This window comes from Alligator mississippiensis, chromosome 10 (assembly GCF_030867095.1).
Source record: "Alligator mississippiensis isolate rAllMis1 chromosome 10, rAllMis1, whole genome shotgun sequence".
Lineage (NCBI taxonomy): Eukaryota > Metazoa > Chordata > Crocodylia > Alligatoridae > Alligator > Alligator mississippiensis.
Genome location: NC_081833.1, coordinates 1,758,151 through 1,785,730, shown reverse-complemented (window position 1 = coordinate 1,785,730; position 27,580 = coordinate 1,758,151). Strand labels below are relative to the sequence as shown.

General features: G+C 41.7%; 1 protein-coding gene across 2 annotated transcripts in view; it reads left to right on the top strand.

Moving 5' to 3' along the window:
* The window catches only part of GRK3 (G protein-coupled receptor kinase 3), a 106,648-nt gene that overhangs the window by 22,186 nt on the left and 56,882 nt on the right, over window positions 1-27,580 (top strand). For both annotated transcript variants that reach the window (XM_059713330.1, XM_059713331.1), the window contains exon 2: window positions 4,525-4,601. In XM_059713330.1, coding sequence (XP_059569313.1) covers window positions 4,525-4,601 — 77 coding nt within the window. The remainder of the gene's footprint in view (window positions 1-4,524; window positions 4,602-27,580) is intronic.

Genomic DNA, 27,580 nt, shown 5'->3' with positions numbered 1-27,580 from the left:
TTGGACAGAGTACACTTCACTCCTGTACTCTTGGATATAATTCTTTTTTGGGTGTAGGAGGGTCTGTATTCAAATCCCACACAGTGCTTCCAAAGGGTTATAAATTATAGCTGAAATAGTGTTTTGTGGTTAAGACACCATAGGAGGATTCAAGAATTTGGTTTTAGTGTCTGGCCAGGCTTTACCACAGATTTCCTTTATGACCTTGGTTTGGAAACTAGATCTTTATGCACCTTAGATGGCCACGTGTTAAATGGGACGCTGAAGATGTGTATGTGCAAGTTCGAGGCTTTTGGGTATCGTGGTGATGGAGGCTGTACGAGTACCACATACAGGTGGGAAATGTAGGAACTCAGCAGCTAGCAGGATGATGGCTTACATAAGAAGCAGGTCCTCAGCATCTGACAGTGCTTTCCCTGAGGTCAAAGGGAATTTGTAGCTGTAGGACCTGGTATTGCAGCCTGCATGTGAATAATGCAAGCAATCATTTGATGGCTCAGCAGGAGAGAACCACAGTGAGGATGATCTATTTTTATGAAGATGCCTGTTGTAATGGAACAAACCAATACACTGTATTTCGCGAGCATCATTATATCTCGGGAGTATGTTTTACAAAATTTTCCCTGACATACCAGTTAGTCTTCCAGAAACTGCCTGTACAAGGACTAAGCTTTTAGAATCCAGCTCTGCTTCCAGTACAGTCAGTGAGCAGCTTCTGCAGTGTTAATTCAGGGCCTGATTGAATCTGATGGAACCGAGTGGTAATATGTATTAGCTTTTTGTAATTAGGACGTCCGGGAATACCCGGTTGCCAAAAAAGCGGTGTACACCCGGTGGAAGTGGGGGGGCGGGGGGGTATCTCCAAGGAAGAGCATACCTCCACTGCTCGGGCCTGTAGGGGGCCTGTTAGGAAAGCTAAGGCGGACATAGAGCTAGGACTGGAGTCCAAGATCAAAGATAATAAAAAGTCCTTTTTCAAATATATAGGGAGGATGAAGAAGGCACTGGGAAATGTGGGGCCCCTGCAAGATGCGCTGGGCAATCTGGTGGTCATGCCAGAGGAGAAGGCAGACCTCTTTAACAAATTCTTCACCTCCGTTTTCTTGTGCAGGGACCGGGACTCCCCCACCGTGTTTCAAGATGGACTCGAGGGGAACGCCTCAAGACCTAAGGTTGAGGAGGACCGGGTTAGAGTGCTTCTGGAGGAGCTGGACGTGTCCAAATCAGCAGGTCCAGATGCTCTCCACCCCAGGGTGTTGAGGGAGCTAGCAAGGGGTTATTGCTGGGCCCTCGGCATGGCTTTATGAGCTCTCGTGGTGCTCAGGCCAGGTGCCAGATAATTGGAAGATAGCCAATGTGGTCCCCATCTTTAAGAATGGGAGGAAGGAGGACCCGGGCAACTATAGGCCCGTCAGTCTTACCTCAATCCTGGGGAAACTCTTTGAGAAGATCATCAAGGAGCACATCTGTGATGGGCCGGCATCAGGGGTGATGCTGAGGGGCAACCAGCACGGTTTCATTAGGGGTAGGTCATGTCAGACCAACCTGACTGCCTTTTACGATCAGGTCACAAAAGCAATGGATGCAGGTGTTGCCGTGGATGTAGTCTTTGTGGACTTCAGCAAGGCCTTTAACACTGTCTTCCACCCCATTCTCATTAAAAAACTAGGCGACTGTGGCATCGATGCCTACACAGTCAGATGGATTGCTAATTGGCTGAAGGATCGTACTCAGAGGGTGGTGGTGGACGGGTCATATTTGACCTGGTGGGAAGTGGGCAGTGGAGTCCCCCAGGGCTCAGTCCTTGGGCCCGCACTGTTCAATTTCTTTATCAGTGATTTGGACGACGGGGTGAAAAGCAACCTGTTCAAATTTGCTGATGATACCAAGATTTGGGGTGAGGTGGGCACACTAGTAGGGAGGGAAAGACTGCAGAAAGACCTGGATAGGTTGCAGAGGTGGGCTAACAAAAACAGGATGTGTTTCAATACGGACAAGTGCAGGGTGCTGCACTTGGGCAGTAGTAACCAGCAGCACACTTATAAGATGGGAAACTCCCTTCTTGAGAGCACGGAGGCAGAAAGGGATCTTGGAGTCATCATTGACTCCAAGATGAACATGGGCCGACAATGCGAGGTTACGGTCGGCAGGGCTAACCAGACCCTATCGTGCATCCACAGATGCATCTCAAGCAGGGCCAAGGAGGTGATCCTCCCCCTCTACGCGACACTTGTCAGGCCACAGCTGGAGTACTGTGTCCAGTTCTGGGCACCCCACTTCAAGAGGGATGTGGACAACATTGAGAGGGTCCAGAGGAGGGCCACCCACATGATCCGGGGACAGCAGGGTAGACCCTACACTGAGAGGCGACGGGACCTGAACCTGTTCAGCCTTCACAAGAGAAGGCTGAGGGGGGACCTTGTGACCGTCCATAAACTCACTAAGGGGGACCTGAAGGTTTTGGGGGAAACCTTGTTTCCCCTAGCGCCCCCCGGGAAAACAAGGAATAATGGCTACAAGTTGTTGGAGAGTAGGTTCAGATTAGACATCCGTAGGAACTACTTCACAGTCAGGGTGGCTAGGATCTGGAACCAACTTCCAAGGGAAGTGGTGCTGGCTCCTACCCTGGGGGGCTTTAAGAAGCGGCTCGATGCCTACCTGGCTGGGGTCACTTAAGCCCAGTTTCCCTCCTGCCCAGGCAGGGGTTGGACTTGAAGATCTACAAGGTCCCTTCTGACCCGACTTCTATGATTCTATGAATTAAAAATAGGGGGACCTAAAAGTGTCTGTTGCTTTATAAAAAACAAGGAAAAATCACATGAGAGTGGTTACTTTGCTTGTTAACACTTGCCTGCAGAATCCACTACAAATAGGTAACTGTTGGACTCGGTAGTCACGTGACTCAGTCCAGCTGTTTTTCTTTCCTACAAAGGGAACTATACTTGTTTTGTAGGTGGTAGTAAAATAAGTATATAGTACTGTTTTCCATTGAACTGCTATGGTGATACCACAGTCTTCAAAAATAGATACCAAATGTTATAGGTAAAAGTACAAATCAAAAACTGGATTAACACAATGTCAGGGCCATAAATTTAAATTATAAATTGGGAAAAGCCAAAGTTAAGATTCCCGTAACAGTGCTAGATGGCCCTGGCTATACACGTGTGGTTTTACGCATACTACTCATTAAACTTCTGAATATTTGCATTGATTTGAAGTATGTGCAGTGTGAGGTAGTTAAGGTACCTTTGGAAAACCTCGAGCATTTTTTCCTTATTTTAAATGAAATATTTTAAAATATCCTGTTTTTGGAGAGAGGGAGAAAGGGACAGTAAAAGAGAAATCCAAACTGAAAGACAGACAGTAATGCCAGTCTGTATGCAGAAGTGAAGTGAAGTAACAGCCAGACTGAGCTCGTCTTAGCGTATACCTGGCGTCCACAGTGCAGGTAACTAGAAAGAGGTGACGGGTTTGGCCTGTCGTCAGAAGACTCGGCCAGTTCTGCTACACCTGGTATGGGCTTAGTACTTGCACTTTCCCCTGCCCTAACTTCTTCCATTTCAAGGAAAATCTGCAGCAGGTTTGACAGCTAAGGCAATGCCTACCCTCACATCCAAAGCGTCTCCTGGCTGAAGGTGTTGAGTGGAAAGCTACAGGCCATGTTGAATAGGAGCTGACCGTGCAATATAACTATTGCATTAAAAAGAACAAACCTGCTTCCTTCATTCGCACACAACCTTGCATTGGGCAAAAATATAGGTGAAGAGGGCTATAACCGTATTACTTATCTTGAACCTGCTGTGGAACCATGCAGGCTTACTGTGTTTCATCCTTTATATGCTCAGATATGATATATTTAACCATTAGGAGAAAAGTATGGGTTTTATCATGGAAAATTTTAACAAAATTATACCACTCAGCATTGGTAATTTGCCTGGCACACTTGAAGCATAAATGTTCAGCCACCCCCTTTAGTTAGAGCTAAAAAAATGTAATAATATTATTTACAATAGATTATTTTCCCCCCAAAATAACTTGTTAAGCTTTTACAAGTCTTTAAAAAAATCACTATTTAGAGAAGGATCATGCATGAGCAGTTTCGGTCTAGTTTTCCAGAGCTTGGAATGCATTTTTGATTAAAAAAACAAAAACAAAATTATTTTGCCGTGTTGAGTACTACAAATTAGATGGCAGAATTTGTTCAGCTTTTTGATTGCTCTCCCAGCTATGGGATTACTTTTTTTTCCCCCCAGTCTCCTCTTGTGCTGCTTTAGGCCTAGCTCAAAGTCTGTCAAAGTCAATGGAAAGGTTCTCATTGGCTTTTATGGATTTTGGATCAGGCAGCAGTCTTTATCTGCTGTAGTAGGTATTGAAGAGCCAGGTACAGAGTGGCACCCCTACTACATTCATGCACCTGCCTCTTCCTCCTTTTAACTTCAGTTATTCTTTTCTCCAAGGTTTGTAAACTGTCTTATTAAAAATAAGTGATCATTCCACTCTTGGATTTTTTTTCTTGCTTTTCAGTATCCGCAGTGTGATGCAGAAGTATCTTGAGGAGAGAGGAGAATTAACCTTTGATAAGATTTTCCATCAGAAGATTGGTAAGTTCTATTTGAATCCAGTATGTTTGTTTTATATTTTAAAGATTTGTTTGCTATTGCACATATGGCCTGTTGGAGATCAGAACTGTAGATATGGTAGAATATGGACAGGAGTTAATAGGATGGTTAAAAACATTGTTTGAGACTGAAGAACTGTAACTTTATCAGCAGCCCTTTCTAGTCTGGGGAGTAAATGCTGAGACTATGAAGGCCAAGGGTTTTCTGTTCTTTTCTCTCTGTACTGCAAGGGCAATCCAAGTATATGAGCATATAACAACAGATCTGCACGCTTGATTACTCTGGAGCTCATGGGGCACACTATTTAAGGGAAAGAAATTGTTACAGCTGATTAAGTGTAAAGAAATACACTGGCTCTAACTTGCATGTCAATGCAGTAGTTGAAAGCTGTTTAGGAAATAAGTTATAGTGAGCTAATGTTGGTAGTGGGCTTGTCCTTCCATGCCAGTGTGAGTGCTGGGAATCCTTGCAGCTCTGCTCTATTCCTAGAAGCCTGTCTTTCACCTCATTTGGGGTCTCATTTGGCCACCAAGCGCAGTATGAAAGTCACTTGCAGCAGGAGAAGATGTTGGGCTTCTCTCCCTCTTTCCCAGGACTGTGCGAAAGATGGTTTGTTTGTTTTTTCTTCAGTGGCCCTTCCAGAAAATAGTGGTAATTGCCTTCTAGTCTTTCACGGAGTGTAGTGCTGTGGGTTGGCCTTGGGTCTGGCCAAGCCAGTGACTCGCCTCTATTTCTGGCTGGAGAGGACGTCTTCAGACTTCCCTGCTACAACTGTGCACTGGCATAGCTGTGGGAGAAGGGTGTCAAGAGACTCCTGCTATCAAGGTTAAAAAACATTTTTGTTTCTAGATAGAAAATACTACCTAATGGGCTACATGCACATCTACCTAATGCACATCTCTGTGTGCATTTGCATCCCATTAAATTTACTGTGCAGTAGGTGGAAATAGGTTGGTGTCTACACATGCAGGTGTTGAAGTGCATTAACACTGTGTGTGGACTCACTTGGTAATAAGTTACTCCCAAGTCAGTCCACACGCCCAGTGTTACTGTGCAGCAAGGCGTTTACATGTGTGTTACTGCACAGTAACTAATCGGGTGTAAATTTGATACCTGTATCATGCAGGTATCAAATTTATGTCCACATTACCGCAATGCACCATATTTACTGTGCAGTATGGTCATGCATGTATAGACACACACCCGTACTGCGCAGTAATTTTGGTTACTGCACAGTAAATGTGCACGCGTAGATGCCCCCAATTTGAAAGAAACAGTAATACCTATTTCCTTTATAGCCCTTTTCATCTGTAGATCTCAAAGCACTTTCTAGAAGAGGTCAGTCTCATGGAAGCATTCTTTAACCTTGATATATGAAATAGTCTGACAAAGGCTTCCATCCAACTATAACAACTGAAAGGTTGGCCATATTTTTTATGTGAAAAACTTAACAAATGTCCCATTTAAACAAATGTCAAGCAAAGCTCTTCAAGGCTTCCAAGCACCAGGACTGATTAACAGTTTTCCACTCCAGCCAAAAGTACTTTGCCTCAGAACACCCAGATCCTCCCTTTGACAGTGCTAATGCCTGTTTGTTTGGTGGAGTTTCCAACACTTCTGCTTCTTGAATAATTGATGTATTGTTGCATAGCAGTAGCAAAATAAGCAAGTTGAGCTTTTAGCAGCATTGCCAAACAAAGGGGGATTGCAACCCTAATTTGGTAGGTTTACAGTTAAATGTTACCATTTCTAATCCATTTGGTTAAATATTTTTCAATCATATTCTTTCCAAAGAATAATAAAAGTTGAGGCAGTTGTTTGGAAGTATCCTATTAAGTAAGTAGGCAACTATAGCCTCAGTAATAAAAATAAGAAAGATTTTAATCTCCATATTTATTTATTTATATTGTGGTAAGTCCAAGTGTTCCCTATCAAAATGGGACCCCAGCGCTTTGTATAAATACATTACTCAGCTCTAGGTCTAGAGATGCACATTTCAGGGATGTTTTGTATTTTTAGCTTTTGCCCTTACACTTGCTTTGCCTTTACTGTGTATAGCCTTAAGGACGGAGCTGTGATGAGCTCCTTTATAGTCATCGTGCTAGAATGAGATAGTAAAGGTGAGAGATAGCATGTCTCTTCTGCAGGAGGTTTTGGAATATGGAAAAAAGATCAGTGATAACTATGGGTGTGTTCAACTGAAAAAGTTTATTTATTATGTTGAAAATATTTTCTTCCCTTCTTTTGGTGGTTTACATAGCTCTGATATTTGTTTTCTAGCTTGTACTTTGCCACAAGCTTGTTTGTATTTCCAGACTTCAGCATAATTGCTTGTACACCAGTCATCAAATCATATAATTGCAAATGCGTTGACAGTAAATATAGTATATTCTTTAATAAGCACCAGTTTTTTTTGCTGTTGCTGTTTCTTTGCAGTGTAGTTTTGCCTCACTTAACGCTGGGCTCCATTCTGCTAGCGATAGCACAGACTTATAGCAAGAGGATGGTTTAAATCATCCTCGCAGTTTGAGTCTTGCTGACTTCAACTCCCAGCTGCTGATTTTTGCTACGCCTTTGTCCGCTCAGTTATGGACCATGCAGTGTCATCAGATATTTTGTTCCTGCGTAGGTAATTTTAGGTATTGATCAAGTTCTCTTTTTATCTTTAGTTAACTGGATGGGTTGTTTACTAGACTGCAGATCCTGCAGGGGCACTCTGAAACGTCTCTATTTTTTGAATATCCTTTCTCAAAGTGTGCATACCAGTATTGATCTCCCTTTTTCAGTTCTGATCTGTCCTCATTACTTCCTTTCCGGTCTGTGACGTGACAGTCGCCCCTCTGAGGTTGACGTGGCCCTAAAACTTTCTTCTTCTTCTTCAAGTGTCTGGTTCTCTATTTGCTTTTCCACATTTATGGAGGGAAATAAGTTGCATTTTTGTTCCAAACCAGACTGAGCACCTCTGGGTAGAAATGGCAGCTTCACAGTTTTCAGTCTGATCTGAAACTCCAGCAGAACTCTCGCAGTTAGTTAAAGAGAAACGCATAGATAATTCAGCCAGCTAAAAAGCTGCTATGCCAACAGTTAATTAAATAGCCAATCTGTTGTTCCAGGCACAAGTTGCTTTCTCTGCAATACCAGCTCATGGGGAAGTACAGCCTGTATCTCAGCAGAATGAATAACCACCTTTAACTAGTTTTCTTTTTACCACATCCTGTTTGTAGCAATACTAGGTTGTGTATCTGCATCAGAAATGGACACTCTTCCAGCTTTTAAATAATTGATTAGTTGCAGTTCATAAATGGAATCCATTTGTTCGATGTTACTTTATTAACGTTATGTTTGAAGTTATTTGACATAATATATTACTGTAGGTCATATCCACTCTGTGCTTCTGTAGCACTTCCTTGAAGTGGGCTCAATACAGGCTGTATGTGAGGTTTCATGCAGTAGATGGGGTTCTCTGATATTAGTTAGGCGATAACGGTAAAGTAGAAGTTCTGGAGATTAATGCAGAGCCTTTCATTTGATTTGAATGTGGCCTGGGGCTGTCTTAGAGCTGTTTAGAAACTGGAAGTACTTGACAGTTTCCATTGCAACACTTCTTAGTTGCTCATAATTCATATTGCTGTGACAGCTTTTGAGATGAGCTTTCCCTGATTGGCCTTTGGGAGAGCTGGAGGACATCATTGGAGCTGTCTCTGAGCAGAATCACAATGCCACACACATCTTTTCACACTATAAGTTAGTTATAGGTAGTTTAGTTTAGTTATAAGGTTAAACCTTTATTTTTACTCTGTCTCTGGTGTCAAGTAATACTTAACAAAGAGAAATGTAATGTCTTCCTTTATTACAGAACTCATGGTAGCAGTGATATTTTTTATTAGACGAACGAGATTTTTGCAAAAAAGTCTTTTTAATTTCTTTAAAGAGATTTCTTTCTGCAAAAATCTTGTTGGTCTAATAGAAGCCATCGCTTCTGCCACGAGTTCTGATTTCTTTTGCCTCTGGACCAACATGGCTACAACCTGGACGCCTTCCTTTATTACAGAAATTCTGGTTGTCCCGACAAGGTCATGTACATTTTCTTCCCTTTTGTTTTCCTGTCTTTTCTGCTGGGGAGATGGGCCTTTTCTTTCGAGCAGTGATTCACTTCCTTTCCCCATGTGTTATCGCAAATTCAGTCTCCTCCATATTGGAGCTCTACTCTACCTAGGATAAGAATATTGCCATCTGTCTTAATGCTGCTTCCTACACATTCGTGTCTTGTTTTGGGTTCTCTAGGAATCTCACAGCATATCAACTGCCTTTGTAATGTTAGAGCTCAGTCCCTAATTAGTCCTGTTTTTGGGCACAGAAGACAGAAGTGTTTGTTTATCTGGAGAACAGTGAACAGTGAACGTCGAGATTGTGCACAGGTCTGAAAACTGGGAAGGGAGGGACCCTCCTACCAGCTCTCTTCTGCGAGAGGGACATAAACTTGCTCTTGATCAACCCCAGTTGTTGTTTGACCTTCTCAAATGTTCACTGTACTCTGCAAGCATCAGATGGGAACAAGTCGGGGTTTTGTCAGGATGACTAATTCTCCTTTCTGTTGCCTATTTATATTATTAAGCATACGGCGTATCTTAAGATTCCAAGATCTGGTTGCTAATTCCTATTAAAGAGACGCTGATGTAAGGCGATAGGGGGAGGGGGGCATCCTTTTTGGCAGGCATGCTACAAACCAGCTCTGCATCCTCCCCCAGTGCCATTCCCATCTCCTTCCTCGGCCTGAACTGCTGCTGTCTTTTTGCTCCATGCCCAATCTCCTGCTCTGCCTTCTGCTTCTTTCCATATCTGCTGTTGTGCTTCCTGTCCCTGCCCTGATCCGTTGTGTGCCACGCCGAGGCAGCTTGTGGCACCCATCCTGCAAGTTGGCCTCCCCAAATTTTAAGTGTGTTGAAAGTATTTTTTCTTTTTGTCCTTTGGTCATGTATTGTAGGGTAACACAGTGCTTTGCAGTCCCTTAGATACCTAAACATAACAAGCTTTGAAGACTCCCTCCCTGAACACGAGATCTGAGCGCCGGTGGCATTTTTCAACTAATTAAATAATCCTCTGAGAAAAGAGCAGCGAGAGCAATAAAAACTTGGTCATGAGAGTAGAGAGATACTGGTGTTTTTACCTGGTGAAGAAGGGAGGCGTATGACATATGTATTAATAGTATTGATTCTGTGGTTTTTTTTCTCCCCTCGTTGTTTGTGATGACTGAAAAACCAAGTGGTTCTTGTAAATGATGAGAAGCGGAATTTAATACTAAACCAATTTTTTTCTTCAGGGTTGTTTGTTCTTTTGTGGTGTGTGCATTTCTCCAGCCCTTCAGTAATGGCAGGTACCTCGCAACATACAGAAAGTGTGTCGACTGATTGTGAACACTTAGGTACATCGTTAACTTCACAGATGTGAACAGTCCCATTGAACTCAGTGGGACTGTTCACATATAAAAAGTTAACAGTGTGTATGTCTTTGAAGAATGGAAGGCATGGTCTGTATTCTGTATAATTTACAGATCAAAATTAGACTTAAAAGAAGAGATGAGGCAAGAAATGGCAACAACAGGAGTATTTTGCAGACTCTTGCTGTGACTAGGACAGCGGCATTGTGCTTTTTATGGTCAAATATTCCACTTTGTGGAATTCTTGAGTATTTGATTTCTCCCCCCGCCTTGGCAATATTTAAAATCTTAGAAATAACATTTATGGGATGTTTTGGTTTACAAGATAAAACGCAAGCAAATTTTTAAACAGCTTCCTACTATTTTTTCACAGTAAAATGAATGAGTTGCTTTTCAGAGTTGAAAAAAATATTAATAAAACAACAAAACTGATATAAGTGTATCTTTAAAAGAACACCAAAGTAGAAAAGCGATAGTCATTTAGGCCGTGTCCAGATGAGCATGTCCGTGTGGTATGTGGTGCTACAAACACGTCTGCGGTGCCGTGAACTGCACGTTCAGATGTTCTCTGCACTGCAAAGGAGAGTGCTGCCCGTGCGTGTGCTGCTCCAATTTTTTTTTCCCCCACGGGTGTTTTTTGACCCCTGGATTTCCAGGGTCAAAAAACCGTGAAAGAAGAAAGCGGAGCAGTGCATGCATGAGCAGCATGCGCCGCTCAAAAGTGGAGCCAGCCCACCAGAGCCATGCTGCGGCTGCCAGCCAGCTTCCATGCAGCAGAATTGCCACTGCTGCAGCCTCGGGAGGCCCCCAGCACTGGGCTGGCCCCAACCTTCCCTACCCCACTCGGGGTAACTTGCCATGCACCAAAGCACATGTGGCACAGACGTTTCCCAGGGACAAGTAATGGTAATGCAAGGTGCACCTCTGTTACTTGTCCCTGGGGAACCAAACGTCCTCAGTCGTGTGGACACGGCATCAGGGTTGTTGGTGTAAGGACATAGGTAGACAAGGTTTCTTGGGTAGACGTGATATCTTTTATTGGATGAACTCAGTAGTTGGAAAAATTATCCTTTGCAAGCTTTTGGGCACAAACGCCCTTCCTCTTTGAGTAGATGTGAAATCTTTTATTAGACCAACTAAATAGCTGGAAAAATTGTTCTTTGCAAGTGGTACAATTGTAATGGCAGTTTTAAAGCAAAAGCAACAATGATAAAAATCTCTAAACGGCTGCATTAGTTTTAACAAGATGCCTCTATTGTTTTCTAACAAGGAATAGATCCAAAGAGATTTTTAAATGTAATCAACAGTTAAAAACAAGTTACCATGCCAGGGTGTAGAAAATCCCATATATTCCTTTCCTTAAACTAGGAAATGAATGCAGGCTGTCAGATCCCATGATGTAGTAGCTGTTAGAAATGTGGTTTTGTTTTTGTTTTTTTTTTTGTTTTTTTTTTTAATGGCAACCATACTTGATTTTGTTTCCTGCATGTATTTCAAGATAGCAGAGACAACAGTATGGTTTAAGTGAGTATGCAACATGCTGTGTTCAGGAAGTTCATTCTTTTTAAAGTCTTTTCCAGGGATGAGAAAGAGGTTCTGTGTTCATATAAAAGTGGTGTTATTCTTCTGTTCCACTCAGAGAAGTTTTAAAACATAGCAAGAGGCTACAGAAATTTGAAAGGAACAAGAAGAATGAAAAATGCCCAGTAAAAGTGGTTTTTTCTCTCGCTCTTCTTATTGTCTCTTCATGGGTTGTACTTTTCAGTTAATGCAGCAAACTCAAGGTCAGGCTTCAACCTGATGACTGGTTCATCAAATTCTGTTGGATATCAGTGGGACCCAGAGTTTTAACATGAGTCCCTTGTTGGCTGACATGAGCATCAGTCTGTGTAACAAAGCTGGCATATACTATATTCATAAAAACACCAAGTAGGTCTTTGAAACCAGATGATTGTAAACAAAAAAAGGAAGCAATACCAATATTTGACACTTTCTGGGGGGGGGGATCTCTTCCGTATACGTGTCCCTACTGAGGTCAATTTGGGCTGGGTACATTTGGGAAGAAGAAAACAGAATAGACTCGGTTACTGGGGGTTTAATTCTACTGAGCAAAATGATTCTTCAGAAAAAAATGATTGTAGTTCTTAACTGTTGCAAACTTTTTCATAACATTAATGTTTTAAGGTTCTTTTCACAATTTTATTTGATTTCTATACATTTTAGGAATCCACATTTTTATCAGCATATTTTATTTTTTTTTAAAATAATTTTTATACTAAGAAATGCAGTACATGCTGTTTATTGTGCAGTTTAACAAAGCATGCCACTAGATATTTTTACCATGAATATGCTATGCAGTTAGTGCTATAGGTGCATTTAAATATCAAGAAGCATTTAAGTAGTATGTAAAATTGTCCTAGTATTATATGCAATATAGAGCAGCATTTTACATGAATACTAAGGTATAAAGATAACTTCAGTAATCCATCTAAATGCCCTGAAAAAATGATTTGCAAAACACTATTTTCTTGCAATATGCTGTAGGGGCAGGATTTTTTTTTTCTGGTAAAGGGTAATCTTAAAGGGCCCTAAGATTGTAACTAGATTATGGTCTCCTGCTAAGTTAATTAAAATAAATGAAAAATCGGAGCTTTTGATATTTGCTTCCAAAGTGTAAACACGTTCTATTCCATTGATTTAAATCTTCAGTAATTTTTTGTTACTTTAAGACATGTTTCTGATATATGTGCATGGAAGTAACAGTTGCTCATCAAGTTTTTACTGATTATTCACATTGTTATAGATCCAAAAACTATTGAGCGAGTTAAACTATTTGGATAAAAGTTTGTTCATAAATAGAAAAAAAAGGAAAAAAAATGCACAGCATTTATTGAACATCTACTTTCAGAAATGCCAGTGTGTTTAAATAGCAAATATATTCCTTGTTGGCCAACATAAATTCCTTCTGATGTACTCCAGTGTTTGGTATATGACATATATTTTTCCATGAACAATTCTGCGAGCAGATGAAGCCTAGTTAACTGAGAGAGTTTCTTATGCTATCTAATATGGTTCATTACATTTCTCTCTAAGGTGAGAGGGAACAAACTGCTATACTTACAAGTTTTATGAAGAATATCATTTGTTACTATAAGATCTATATGCCTTCAGGCAATTTTAAGGTGGGAAAAAGACCAGTTTAATCTGTTCTGGAGTTGAATAGCATCTTCAGACATGCTCTAAAATGCTTTTTATTCATGCTCTCTTTTCCTTATAAATAATTTAGGTCTTTCTTTATCAGGCTGCAGCCTGAACTCTTTGTGGTGTTGTTGTTGTTAAAGTATTGAATGATTCATTGCCAGTGGTCTGGATCAAGTCTGTGCTTTCAGATCTGCACAGCATGTATCCATTATCCTACAACTTCATATAGCAGACAGGGTATATGGAAACTGGTGTACAGTAGAATCTGGGTTCAGTATCGTTCTGGGAAGGATAATGTCGTAAGCAGAAATAGCTTGTATGCGAGTGGAGTGGTGTAATTGCACAGTTTTTCTTTTCTATTGTCAAGACTGCTGAGCAAACAGGAAGCTTTGAACTCCAGAAGCTGGTTATTTTCTGTAGCAGAAAAATGAGCAGCTAGAGATAAATACATGATCTGAATCAACCTTTATTTGTGATTTTTTTTCCCCCCCCCCACTAGTTCCTGCTGCAGATTTCAACAAGTATCTGTATTAGTAAAACCAGCACAGCTTAAGCCCAGTCACTCTCAGGGTGGAAACAGATGTCACCTTTGTGTGCTGCCGTAGAAGTGTTTATGGTGGCACAAAGCGAAAGCAGATAGATATCCCTACGCTTATCCATTCCATCCAGGAAGAGCGCAGACCCACTGCAGATGCTTCTGCAGCCTGATGAAGGGGATTTATACCCGAAAGCTTGCAAAGGCCAATTTCCCCAACTATTTGAGTTGGTCTAATAAAAGTTATCACATTTACCCAATGAACCTTGTCTGGCTATCTCCTTAGACCAACACAGCTACAACCTACACCCCTGCCAATACGTAGTAATAATTTCTGCTGCTTTGTTGTGGAAGATGTGTCTGTTTGCTTTATGGCAGGCAGGTGCTTTCAGGGTCTGAGGGGCTGGGTGCTGTGTGCCCCAGGAATTCACACCCAGGATTCGGCCCTTCAAGCCATAGGAGTGCCTGCCCAGCTTTCCCGGGGTCTCCAGGGTGTGCCTCTAGAAGCAGGCAACCCCAGCTTTCCTAGAGCAACTTTTGATTGCTTTTAGCCTCTCGGGGAACAAACAGGTGTATATACTCAAACACTTTCCTCTAAGTCCTTAGGCATTTACTCAATCATTCGGTGATAATGCATATTATAAAGGTGGAAGAAGGCTGCAGTGAGATGGGGGTCTCCTGGTTCTCCTTTGCCCCTAGGCCCATGTCTCTGCCCTGTCAAGACTGTGGCAGCTGTTTCCATCCACCAGCTTCTTCATGTTAAACAGAGTCACGCACAGGGTTCTACCACAGGAAAAAAAATGCATGTGGGGGTGGCTCTTGCAGTGTCTGGGTGGTGTGTCTGCTTCAGTGACTGAAGCCTCAGCAGCTCTGGCAGAAGTGGGCATCTTGGCATCTCCTAGGGGCTCCCTCAGTGGCCCCGGCTGGTCCTCTCTTCTGTGCCTGGATGGATTATCTTTAGGTAACTGCTTTCAGGTGTCTAGACTGGTGCTTCCCTCGAGGAGATGGAGCTAGAGGATATTTTAGCTTGCCATCTGCCTGAACCACTAAGAAGAGCTGCACAGACCTAGTTTGGGAACCTCTGACCTGGAGTTATGAGCTATCCTTGTTCTGTTGCAAGGTGATTTTCCATGTCAAAGGAAATGGCCTGCCAAGTGGCTTGTTTTCCACCCACCTGAGTTGGCATGCTTTTTTCTGAACCACTTTTTGAATGGATTTCCATCTTACATACAGAACGTTTAATGATCATGTAAATTCTTTGTTGATTTTTGCCTCAGTCATTCCTATAATCAGCAAACAGTTGACATCCAATAGAGCTTTTTATCCATGTGTCTTGAAGCACTTCGCAAAGACTAATTAAGTCTCTGAACACCACTGTGAGGTAGGTAAGTATTAGTTTTATGCATCTGTAACACTGTATAATATCAGCTTTAATGAGATATACCTGCATAGCTCTGCATGTACTGATGAAAAACAGACCCTCTGGTGCTGCTGATGCTATTCATTCATCTCAGTGGGATGACTCATTAGTAACAGGAGTAAAGCTCAGACCTTTGAGTTACAAAGTGAAGTTGTAGACTTATAATTTACTGGCAATCTACCTCTTTGTCACTTATCAATAATGGTCTTGTAAGTAGTAACAACTGGAATATGGCAAATACCATAGCTAGCAGTATAATTTACAGATCTTTGCCTGTTAGATGCCATCAGCAAGTTCTCAGGCAGTCCATGGTGGATCAGAGAACATCTAAACCTTTATAATACACCTATGGATTCTTTATAGAACTGGTAGCGATATGGGGCTTGGATGACCCACTACATGGTGAGGCTCAGGAAACCTTGCGAGGTTCATTTTGGAGAAGTACGGATTAGTACCTGGTCAGGGAGGGGAGAAGACATGGCTCCCACATCCTAGACATCCTCAGATGCAAGAGAAGCAGAGCACTACGCTCGCACGTTATTGGGATTTGCTGCTTCGTGCTTCCTCGTTTGCCTTTCCATTGATAGTAGTCTGCCACTGGTCTGTCCTCTTCTCCAACGGAGGGTGTTTATATGTGGGGTTTGGAGAGGGGGATCCAAAGTACAGAGCATCACTTAATGTTTATAAGTACTTTATTTATGCCCACATAGAGATTTCATTGGGAAGAAGGGGAGTACAAGAAGGAGAAAGACCTGTCATGTGTTTCTAGACTTCCCTGTCTCCGCAGTCATCCTCCGTCGTCTCCCAAGATACAAACTGGAGCAGACAGAAGGTCTTCAAAGATTCATGTAGTTGAGCCATTGTTCCCTTTCTTTTCCTTCCTTCATTGCATATAATTTGCTTCTTTCCTCCACTGTATCTCACATGCATAAATCATGTGTTTGATCTGCACGTTAACCATAATGCACTTAATTTTGGATAAAGCTGTGTTAGAAGCAGCTGGGTATTTTATTAAGTCCCTGGGTGTTAAACAACACACACTGAGGGGGCTATTGGCACAATAGCTTTCTGTTGTGAAATTGTTCACTGTTGTCATTAAAGCATCAATTCATGTTAAAAATAAAACAGGGCAGACGAAGCTTCTTTCTAATATGGAAGTTCTCCACATACCTATTCTTCTTCTCCAAAAGGCCCCAAAGTGTGCATTGTTTTGTATGCTGTTAAATAGTTTGGAGTACTTCAAGGTAAGTATATCTTTCCATTGCATTTTTTTTCATTCTTTAGGAAGTTATCTGACTCACTCTAAATGTTCTTTTTCAAATTGAACATGACTAAATACGAGTCAGCAATAAATAGTCATTAACCAAAAGTAGCACAAGCAGGTACATTGGACTGCAACCCACATCTGTGCAGGGACTAGACACCGGAGGGGGCGACCAACCTAAATACTGGTGAAAAGAGAAAAGCAGGATTTGCACTGTTTGTGTCCTTGGAATTGAGGTGCAAATGTGGGTTTTTTTTCCATACTTATTTGCCAAATAAACCCCCACAATGACAAAGTATCCTCATTTTCTGCAGGTGGGTCTTTACTGATGGAATTTAACCACCTATATTTCCTGTAACAACTAAGCTGGTAAAATAAAATGCTTTGGTATGAAAGTAATTAATTGTATTTTTAAATTTACAGTGTTTTTAGTTGTTTGCTAACCTCACAGTTTAGTCAGCGCCATGACAAAATGACTCTTAACATGGTCACTAGATATTTTCTTACTTCTCTAGATCACTTTTTCATTCAGGCCCTCAGTGTTGAGTTTATCTTTTGCTGTTCATTCATCCCTGTCTGTGTGGTTCTCCTTTTGCAGTCAATTGGCATTTAGCACATGGGAGGGGGAAGAATACGAGAGACATGTATTGTTTTGAGATTCAAGGAAGATAATTTTCCTTCTTTCTGTCATTTTCAAACATTTTTAAAAACAAGTTGTTATATGCGCAGTAGTCAGAGGGGCATATAACGATCATATTCCTACCATATTTGTTCATTATAAAGGCAAACTCCCAGAGACTTCGCTGAGAATTGGACTGAGTAAAGTCTGAGCACATACATCAGGATTTTGTTTTAAGCATTTTGCAGCTGCACATTAAATATACAGCACACTTTCATTTTCTTTGGAAATCCTTTTATCATTTGAATTAAGGTGCCGGCATTTGATGCTTTGTCAACTGTTGGTCCTGACCTTTGAAAGAGCTAAATAGTAAGCTGCTGTTGTTGTATCTGGAAACCAATTAATGTCCTGGATAGTCATTTAAAATTTAGCTTGTGCATTTACCTTGGGTGTTTAGCTGCAAGAAACAGCTTTCCTCTGCTCACTTCTCTTTGGGCTCTAACAGGATGATCAGTATTCTCCATAGGTTGATCCAGTGGCTTCTAAAAGAAACAAAACAAAAAAAAGGATTTCCACTCCCTCTAACTGATATTAAAATACATTGTAAGATACTTTTCCAGATTCTATACAGGCTGACCTCTGCAATTCATATAGTAGATAAATGAAGCTTTTAATACTGCTTTATACTTTTTGCATGTGGCATTCTGGAAGCATGCTGTAGCAAACATAATAAAATGGCTGATTAAAACGGTTTACTTTCATTTGCTTTTTTATGATTTCAGTATTTAACCCCCCCCCCAAAACTCCAATATGTTTGCTAATATGAATTTTCCTTAGAGTACAGCTTAAAATTTTCTCTTTGTCCTCATCTTATATTTGATCTTCACTTCTTCTCTATCTTTTATCTATAGGAATCATTAAACAAACTACTTGTGTTACTGTGGGTATGTAATGGGCTATAATTATGGTACCTGTAATAGCGGGCGCTAACTTAACGCGCTCCAATTGCTGCCACTGAGCAGTAGCGCTGGCACACATCTTTTACGTGATGCCAATGCATGGTAGACTAATTCTAGACTTCTGGTAGACTAATTCTACTGCGTATCAGTGCATTAGCACGGCTTTTGCCAGGATGTGCTAATGCGTAGTAGAATTAGTTTAGTGCTTTTCTAGCGTCTCGTGTAGACTAATCTCACATCAGTTCTGCTCTACTCTGCGTAGGCTCCTATGCTGCCCTCAACATCTGAAGATCCATGTACCTTCCAGTAGCACTCTAGTCCCACCTTATTCAGTCTTTTTTTCCTCCTATCCACAAGGAGAGAATGATAGATACAGTATAGTTTTGGTTTTTTAGGTTCTTAAAAAAAATATTTTAATGAAATAATTAACATACCTGTAGCTCCCTGGTTTATACGAGGGCAGGTAGGGTAAAGAAGCACTTGTGTGAATTGGGAGGAATCGCTGGTGGTGTGTGGATTCCTGGTGGCGTCAGCAGTGTGTGTGCATAGGAAATGCCTCCACCCACCCGCTGAAGGAGTCTATAATCACCAGCAAGTCCTGGTTTCCCCTGGCTGCGTGGGGAAGCTTATCAATATAATCCATTTGGATCCCTTGTCCCGGACCCACTATCTTCTGGTGGAAAAGGAGCCCGAGGTCCTTTGGCTTTGCTCCCTCCCTTGCACAACACCAGCAGTTCTGCACTCACTCCTTTACCTCTTTGGACGTCCCTGGCCAGTAGGCAGTTTCCTGCACCCTGGCTGTAGTGGCCGCGGGTGCGTCATGGCTGAGACTATGACAGGCACTAATAATTTCCTCTCGACACTGGGGATGGCACCCATCTCACCTCCCCAGTTTCCTGATGGACAGCATACTGCTCCTGAATTATCCAGTTTTGGTGGTTTGGGGCCGGGTCTGTATTGCCGAAATGTCTCCCCACGCCTCTTTCTTTACCGTGGCATCTGCTAATCGGTTCATTTTGGCTTCTGAGTTGTTAGCCTTTTGGAGACCCTTAACATGTCAAATTCACAGTGAGGATGGATGCCTTTGAATCCATTCCCAAATTGCCTGCCGAACGGCTTTCTGTGCAATTTCCTTGCCGTCAGCGTCATGCCGATTAGCTTTGTTCCAGTGATGTACCCAGTACAGAAGAGCCGTAGCGCAGAAATCCGAGTCAGTGTAGATCCACAGCTTCCCTTCAGGTGGGTTATGCTGTTCAAGGAGTTCCTTTATGGCTCTTACTTCAGCGGCTTGAGCTGAATTACCCCGCTAGCCTGTTACTTGAATCTTTTTGTAGCGGTACGGCTGATAGAGCCATGTCATTCGTTGCCAATTTAACATAGAACGGTTTTGACGGGTTCGTATGCCAAAGTGCCGGTGGTGCTTCGTCCTTCAGTCTTGGACCAGGTGTAGAGAAAGAGGTCTGTCCTGCACAGCAGACCCTTCCTGTCGGCATAGAAAATTGTACTAACCCAGAGGAGCAACATGATCAACCACCATGCCGATTGTGAAGCTTTAGGCAGTCTTTTGGCTGAGTGACTCCGGCCATTGAGCACCTAGCAGATAAGCACCCAGACTTTGGCTTTCAGTGCATATTCCACGGGAAGACGCTGTAAATATCGGTGGGCAAGTCTGGCTTATAGCTGTTTATCTAGTTTGAAGAAGTTTGCTTTAGAGGTCCTGAAACCAGTGTGTTGCAGAGAGATTTTTTTTTGGTGCTGATGATGGGCAGTATTATTTCGCTTAGGACATTTAAAATAAGACTGGTCAGAACACTAGGCAGTGTGATGTGAGGAATAATCGTATAACCCAACAGGTCTTTTCTATCTCTTTTATTTTTATGAAACAAGCTTTCCATGGTTTGGGGCTTGGGAATAAAACTCTAAGAAGTTTGAGCTTTGGAAAGGCTCTAAGCCTTGCAGAGCATAGAGCGAAAAGTAGGTTTAACATGGAAAAGGTGAGTTAAATTTGTGTTGCTTCCAATTAGAAATAGGAGCTGAAGGATGATTTTAGATGGCTAATTGGACTTATACATAGACTAATTGGATTTTCAGTACAGTAGTTTTATTCAGGTTTAGTGTTAAATATAATGCGTGCCTAAATTCTGAGTTTTCCTTGAGATTTCTTACATGGGACCTTTGTGTGGGGTTTATTATTATTTTTTATACATGTGTATGGTAGAAGAGGGAGAAAGTATAATAGAGGCAGCTTGGTATTATGCATCCAAGGTGTGTTGTGTGCTTTTATTTCTCTCTAATTGATCAAAAGTAACAACTGGGAAGTTATTACATCAGTGTTTTGGATTAAATGCAGTCTGATGCAAATGGGGGCAGCTTCCTTCCAGCCAGTGGCAGGTGCTTATAGCGGGATTGGTCTGTCTTGTTTAGTCCATGTCTGCTTCTGCCTTAGAAACGTTTTTGACAGTCTTTCTGAAGGAAAGGTGTTTGACTCCAATCCAGGGAGTAGTCAGTCAGTGGATGTTTCCAAGATCTGTCTGACTCCTCTCACTCTGATTAAAAAAAAAAAAAAGCAAAGAAAACAATGTTATAGTATCAGCTTTCATCCACCATAGTAACCTTAAAGGACAATTTTAGATTACTTTGAAATTCTTGTATGATTTGCCCCAAAGATTTCAGTCCCCCTCCTCCCCCGCCCAGAAAAAACCCCAAAACAAAACAAAACAAAAAACCCCAAAGCTCAACCCCACTTTGGGATGAGATGTCGTATATGAAATTGCAAGCAGATTAGTTTGGTTTTGAGACGGTTAGGACATATTTACATACTAGGTTTAAAATTAGAAGAAGGCTGCAACTGCAACTGTAGCTGTGCTCCATTACACTAAGTGGAAACGGAGAAAAATCTCTGTTAAAAAATAAGAATAAGCGAGAGAGTATTAACACCTTACTAAAGATGTCTCAGCACAATGACAGCCTAGCAAAAATGGCAAAGCAGCAACCGGTTCTGCCTCCGTCTTGCATAAATGACATTACTTTCCTCCTGGATAGTGGTGTTTAATAGAACTTCTTGTGCAGTAAGATAGTGCTGTACTTGGAAAGAGCATGGAGAGCAGCGCGCAGCCCAAGAACGTGGGGACTTACTGGGATTAGAGCTAAGAAGAAGCAAGCTTACATAAAGCTGTGGCATTTGCTGAGGTTTGCCAAGAGAAAATAATATAGACAAAATATGAAATGAGTCAATGTGCCAGTCCAAGACTGCCAGAGAAGAGCTCCGGAGTCGATGCATATCCATGGTAACCTACCTCAAAGTAGCCAGTTTTGGCAGACAGTCAAAAAAGTTGGGTGGAAAGCGTGCAAACCACGTGGTACCTTCAGAGAGGGAGATGTGCATTAATAGTATTGATAAATGAGATACAAGCTCTTCAACATAGAGCTATTGGCCAGGTCAAGGTAGTGGGCAAACTATTAATTACAAATAGAGGGTAATTAGTAGCTGCAGCTACATATACTCAGACCCCAGCCTTGCATTTCCACGTTCAAAATAATAACAAGTAGATATGGTAAAATCTTGGCCTCATTGACGCCATTGCGAGTTTTTCCATTGGAATTAGGATTTTACCTGAAGCTTCTGAAATGGTGTTGTGGATTACTAATTACTTGAGATAAGAAATGATCAAACTCTGTTTCTCTGCATTATTTAGAAATAGGGTGATATAATAAGAAGCATGATGCAAAATAAGTGACGTTTTAAGAAAAACAAATACGTTCTGAAAAGGCTTGGGTCATTTGAGTAGTCTCTCCGCCTTTCTGCGTCGAGTCTTCCTGGCACCCAGTTGATCTTAGAAATATCGAACAACTTGCCTGTCATTATCCACTGCCAAATATCAAGTTGGTAGTTGGCTATGAAGTTCAGGCTTTCTTCCGTATCCCTGGCTGGAAGTTATTTTCTCTAGATTTATTAGATTTGGTGACGTTTGACAAACTGATCAGACCTAAATGATACTGTCCATGTATATGAAGAAGAGAAATGTTTTCCAAAGACTGGAGCATGAGAAAATGAGTTAGAAAGTGGAGATCTGGAGAGAAGTGTCCTACGACCTCTGCTGATGTATTTTGTATTATAAGTGGCAATAGGCAAAATGTGCAAAAGGCATTTTACTCACCACAGCCACTTAGCCAGTTGTTTTTTGAACTGTACAGACTCATGCAAGTAGTTTCCTTTCAGGCAAAATCCATAAAAGTCTTTCTTCTACACATAATTTCAGGATCATCTTGTCTGTTAGGGTATTGTCTTTAATCTTTGGTTTCTGTTTTTTTGATTTGTCTTTCCCTGGGTACAGTTGACCTGAATTTATTTTGCGATGGTAGTGTTAGTGAGCGGTGTCATAGTCGTGATGGTCCAGGAATTAATTATGAGACAGTCAGGGGATATCTTTTATTGGACCAACTGCATAGTGGGGATGGATAGAGGTAGACAAGCTGTCGAATGCAGGATATTCTTCTTCAGACATTCGTTCTTCGTTTCGCTGCTAATCAGTCCTCTGCATCTGCTCTCTTGTACTCAGGGCTGCTTCTGCCAGTCACTTTCAATACTGAGAGGATTGGTTTCCAGCTTGAAGCATTTTAACGTGGTGGAGAGCGCTTGCAGAAAGGGCTGTTTAGCAATGGGATGAAAGTGCAAAATTTACTTCAGTGAAGGAGCGTAAAAGCAGGGCTGTTGCGTTCAGTTCTTACTAGCTGCTCTAGCTGGAATTGCTGCCTGAATCTGGGGCACGAGGGAAAGGTCACTTGGGATCATCGCTGACACTTCCGATGCGTTGGAGCCACGGACGCGGCACGTACACAACTGGCGCAAAGAAGACAGATGAAAGCGAAAAATGAGTTGCACGTATCGTTTTGAAGATGTACCCAATCTATAGCTTGATAAGCACTTTGAAATAGAACCAGTCCCCAAAGTTAAAAACTCGTGAGATGAAAACATTTACATGTTCATTTTTTGGGTCAGTCTTGACGCTTTGGAACACTGGATGGCGGTTTTCTGTTGTCTCCCCAAACTTGAAAATCCTAAATAACTACTTGGCTTTCTCCCCCATCGTCTAACCCCCAAATTCTTGCCGGCCTCTTCCCTTCTCACAGCGGTTGTGCCCCCCATCACGGCTCTGTCCCTCTAAGCCCCAGCCTTAGGGCTTCACCCCAGTCTTCGTCTCAGGGCTCTACACACATCAGCTTTGCCCACACCTCGCGTTTCTGTGCCCTGCTCCCTCCAGCCTCTGTGACATCACTTATCTCCTAACCACATCGGCTTTGCTACGTGATACCAACATTGCCTTGTTCACGGCCCCAAACCAGTTCCATTCCTCCAGCTTCTCCCTGACATTTGGCTCCCCCACATCAAGTCCTTCCCTCTCCAGCAGTCCCCCAACACGAGCGTGGCCCTCGGTACTTCAGCACTCGTATCTGCCAGCTGCCCTGCAGGTAAACCGAACATCAGGAGTCTTTTCGCCTGTTCCCCAGTCTGATAGCTTATCAAAGGCTGATAACTTGTTGAATAAACAGATTTAGCTAGTAGGTGTTTTACAGAACGCACACTGATATTAAAGTAAAAAAGTTGGCAGATGTGTATCACCGAGCATGAGCTTTATACACAGAAATCCGGAAAGAACTGAGTGCCTGCCTGTCAGCTGGAAAATGAGCTGTTGTACGGCGGGAAATGTACACTGCCCCAAGAGTCATATCAAAAGCAAGGGCCATGCAAATCCCAGCTTTCAGCACCTGATCTTACTCCGTGGAAGTCAGCTGGCAGCATTCCCATCCACAGCAAGCAGGATTAGACCATTATATGCCCTTCCAGAACTGTACAATGATCTCAGCCCTTGGTTGTCTTGAGATTGAATACTTTCATCACTGAAATTGCATGTCTGACAGTACTTCTGGTTCTGATGGCATCATGCTGTACTGAGGGATAGATTTAAAATATAGCCCTGGACGTGTGCGAGTTCCAGATTCGACAGCATGAATTCTTATTAGCCGTTCTATGAAGGACTTGACTTTTGACGAATGAAGTAATCTCGTCTGCTTTAAATGGAAGGTCATGCACGATGCAGTTTTTATGAGCTATTTTATGGAGAGCGAATGACGTACATCGATTTCTTAGGGGGTTGCTTGGAGTTTATCTTTTCAAAACATAGAAATCCTTCTTTTGCGGGAAGGTGCTTGTGTGAAATGTGCCACGTAGGTTCTGGAATGTGATGCTTTGAATGTATGGCTTCTCCTCCTTGGGCCTTGCACTCTCCTAGGAAGGATGCTAGGGTAGGGCCTGAAGCCCTTTAGAGCAAGTCTGAATGATCCCGTGCAACTGGCTCTATCCCGCGCTGTTCAGGAAGGGGGAAAATTCCTTCTCTGTTCTTGCGGAGAAATAGTATACCCTTCCATTGATGATGGTCGAACATGCTTGAAATATTAGCACGTTGGCCTTATCAAGATGCAGCTATTAATTTTTTTCAAATGTTTTTTCCTAGCTGTCCCTAAATTAATCCAAAATGTATTTATCGTGCTGTGCTGTGCTGTGGACAGCGAGTTGCGTGTGCGGCCAGCCAGGACTTCAAAGAAATTTGCACACCAGTGAAGGGAAGATGGAGACTTCATTGTCTGAAAACAGCGAGTGTGTACTCCGCTTTTGATGGAGCCCTGATTTTCCTCCACTTGCTTGTCTTAACGCTAATCTTGAGTGGATCATTGAGTAAAAAATGCTTCTTTTATGTAAAATTACCATTTTTTTCCTCTGAAAGTTGAGTGCAAGTGGACAGGAAATCAGAGAAGCTTTTGAATGGGAAGTTGACATGAAGATATGGCACCTAATTCTAGTTCTCTGCAACTAGACTTCCTTGCACCTTTGCTGTTTGAATTTGGGGTTCAAAGGATTCAGTTTGTCTAAGGACTGTAGATTGTAAAGTGTCTTTTCTACCCTGGAATAATTCGAGCAGTCTGTGGTGAAGGGGCTGCTTCAAGTTTTAATAGGCCTTATTACTAAGTTTCCAACTACCCATCATATATTTAAAAAATAATATTGCAAACAATTTTGTTTTATCATGAATAGGCATTTATTAACTATATTTCCTTCTCTAACAGCGTCTGTTCTGTCTTGCTTTTGACTCCTCTGAGTTTTGCATAGAGATATGATAAAATGAAAAGCTAGCACGAATAGGTCAGTGCAAAGCAGGCAGTACAAAAATGTTATTGTTCCCTGTACAATGCTGTCACAAACCTTTACTTTTCTACAATAACTCAATGAAAAGTTTGTGAAAGACTGAACAGGACAAAAATATTTGGCATGGTATTGATTAAAAAAGAAAATTGCTTCTAAATTTTCACACTCTCCTCCTACCAACAGTTGCCTTTGTTTTCTTTTGGGTAAAGAGCCAGTTGCTGGGAACAAGCCAAAGATTTTTCTTTGACGGCATTCATCACTGTTTGTGCCACACTTTAGTCTCTTAATACTTCAGTAATTGCATGACTGTAGTCTTCCTTAGTTCATTGTCTAAATAAAGGTCTAATTAATTCAGCATTGTTTTACTCTGTATTGTTGATGCTTTTTATCATGTAAAAGTAAATTAAAAATATTTAGCAAATGATTTGTAGTTCCATAAATGAGATCCACCAATATGAATTTCATTTGCACCTTTTTAAAAAATTTTCTTTGGTTAATATTCACACACAAACTGGTTCGTGTCCTGTTTGTCAGTAGGATATTACCTATGTGGGGGGTGAGGTCTGGGGAACCATACTGTGGTTGGAGGAATAAAATGCCTTTCAACTGTAATCCACTGCATAAAGGAAATACAAATTGAGACAAATGGCACAAATAAAATGTAGAGCAGAGCATGGCTCGTGAATTGGAAACTGCAGCTTCCCCATTATGTGCTTGCTGAGGCCGGACATACAGAAAACTCTAGTTACTGATAAATAACCCGTCTCTCTGTGCTTCTCTTTACGCTTCTTGAGCACCTAGCAAAAGTTTGTAGGCCACAGAAATAAATCGTGTACGTGCATGTATCTTGGGAGAAGATGCAGTTGCTTTCTGGATTAAAAACCTGCTTTACACCTTGGGTGAATTGCACATACTTGCTACCCGGGAGAACTTGGTTCCACCACTGGCCGAGTAACTGGTTCTCCAGCGGCTGACGGTAAGGTTGCTTTTGATGGAAGCAAAAAAAAAGAATACTGTGTATATTCTGATATTATTCCTCATCTGTCCTCAAATGGGGGCACTTTGAAGAAGATTGTATTTGTGATTGGCACTTGATTGCTTTTGTTATAATATGCAGTAACGTGAAGGCGGAGATGCTGCATCACGTTGGGTAATGGACATTTTTGATGCATGTTCTAGACAATTAAGATTTGGTAAGCTGGCTATATTAATTCAATGGTGTATCATCTTATAGACCACAAAATGTCTTTTATGATAGTAAGAAGTTGTGATTGTGAAACGTTTTCTGCTGTTCTTTGGTCTGGCCAAGAACGCTATTTGTCATTTTTTACCTTTTAACAACTTTTCTGTATGTTGCAGCTGAGCTCAGGAGCATCTCAGGTTAAATGCCCCCTTTGAAAGCTGTATGACTTCAGGCCGATATGTTCCTGTCAGGCTATAATTTATGACTACGTGGATCAAATTTTCACGTATGAAAAACATATAAATCAATAAGTAAAAAATAGAAACTGTTTTCCTGTGCATTAGGAAATAGGTGCTATACAGCTTTCTTTTAACTGGGACAAAAGTGATCTTTTCTCCCCTCTATCACCTGCAAATCCAAGGGGTACATGTATGTTGGAAAATGACACACATCCACTCTGATAAAAGACACATTGCAAAGGCAAATTGCAGCATTTTCCCTCTCGAGTATTTGCAAAGGTAAACAGAGCCGGGCTGCCAACAGAGCCAACGGTAAATGCCACATTGTCTTTCAGCGAGTATGTCTGAGCACATTACAAAGCTAATATTGTATTCTAGCAGCTCTCAGACTTTTTCATATTGTGAGACGTGTTAATAGTCTCTTGTGAGCCACATCCAATTTCATCTGTGATTTGCATGGATCCCTTCCCTTCCCGTAACGTGCCTGTGGCACCTCCAGCAGTTGCGCACATGGAAAGATAACGTTAGGAAACTATTCACTATGTTAGAAAAAATGGACTGAATGCATTGTTTGTGATGAGAGGTTCATCGCATTTGGTTTCATGTCGAGAGTGGAATAGCACAGGCAAATTTTCCTGGAGTGAGGGGAAAAGAAGAATAAATAATATGGTGTTTCGGGCATTTTGGGTGGAGTTGACTAAGGTTCCATCACCGAATGTTAAATGATTGCGGATTAAGTTGTTTCTCAGGAAAACGCAAAGCTCTCGCTGTGTGTGGTTTTAAAATGGGCCTAATCATGATTAATGTTAACAGCGCTCTGTTTAAATTGTATCATCATTTCTTTAAATTTTTAAAAGTAATTTAATACGACACCTGCTGTGTTGAAACATTCCTTTTTAATTT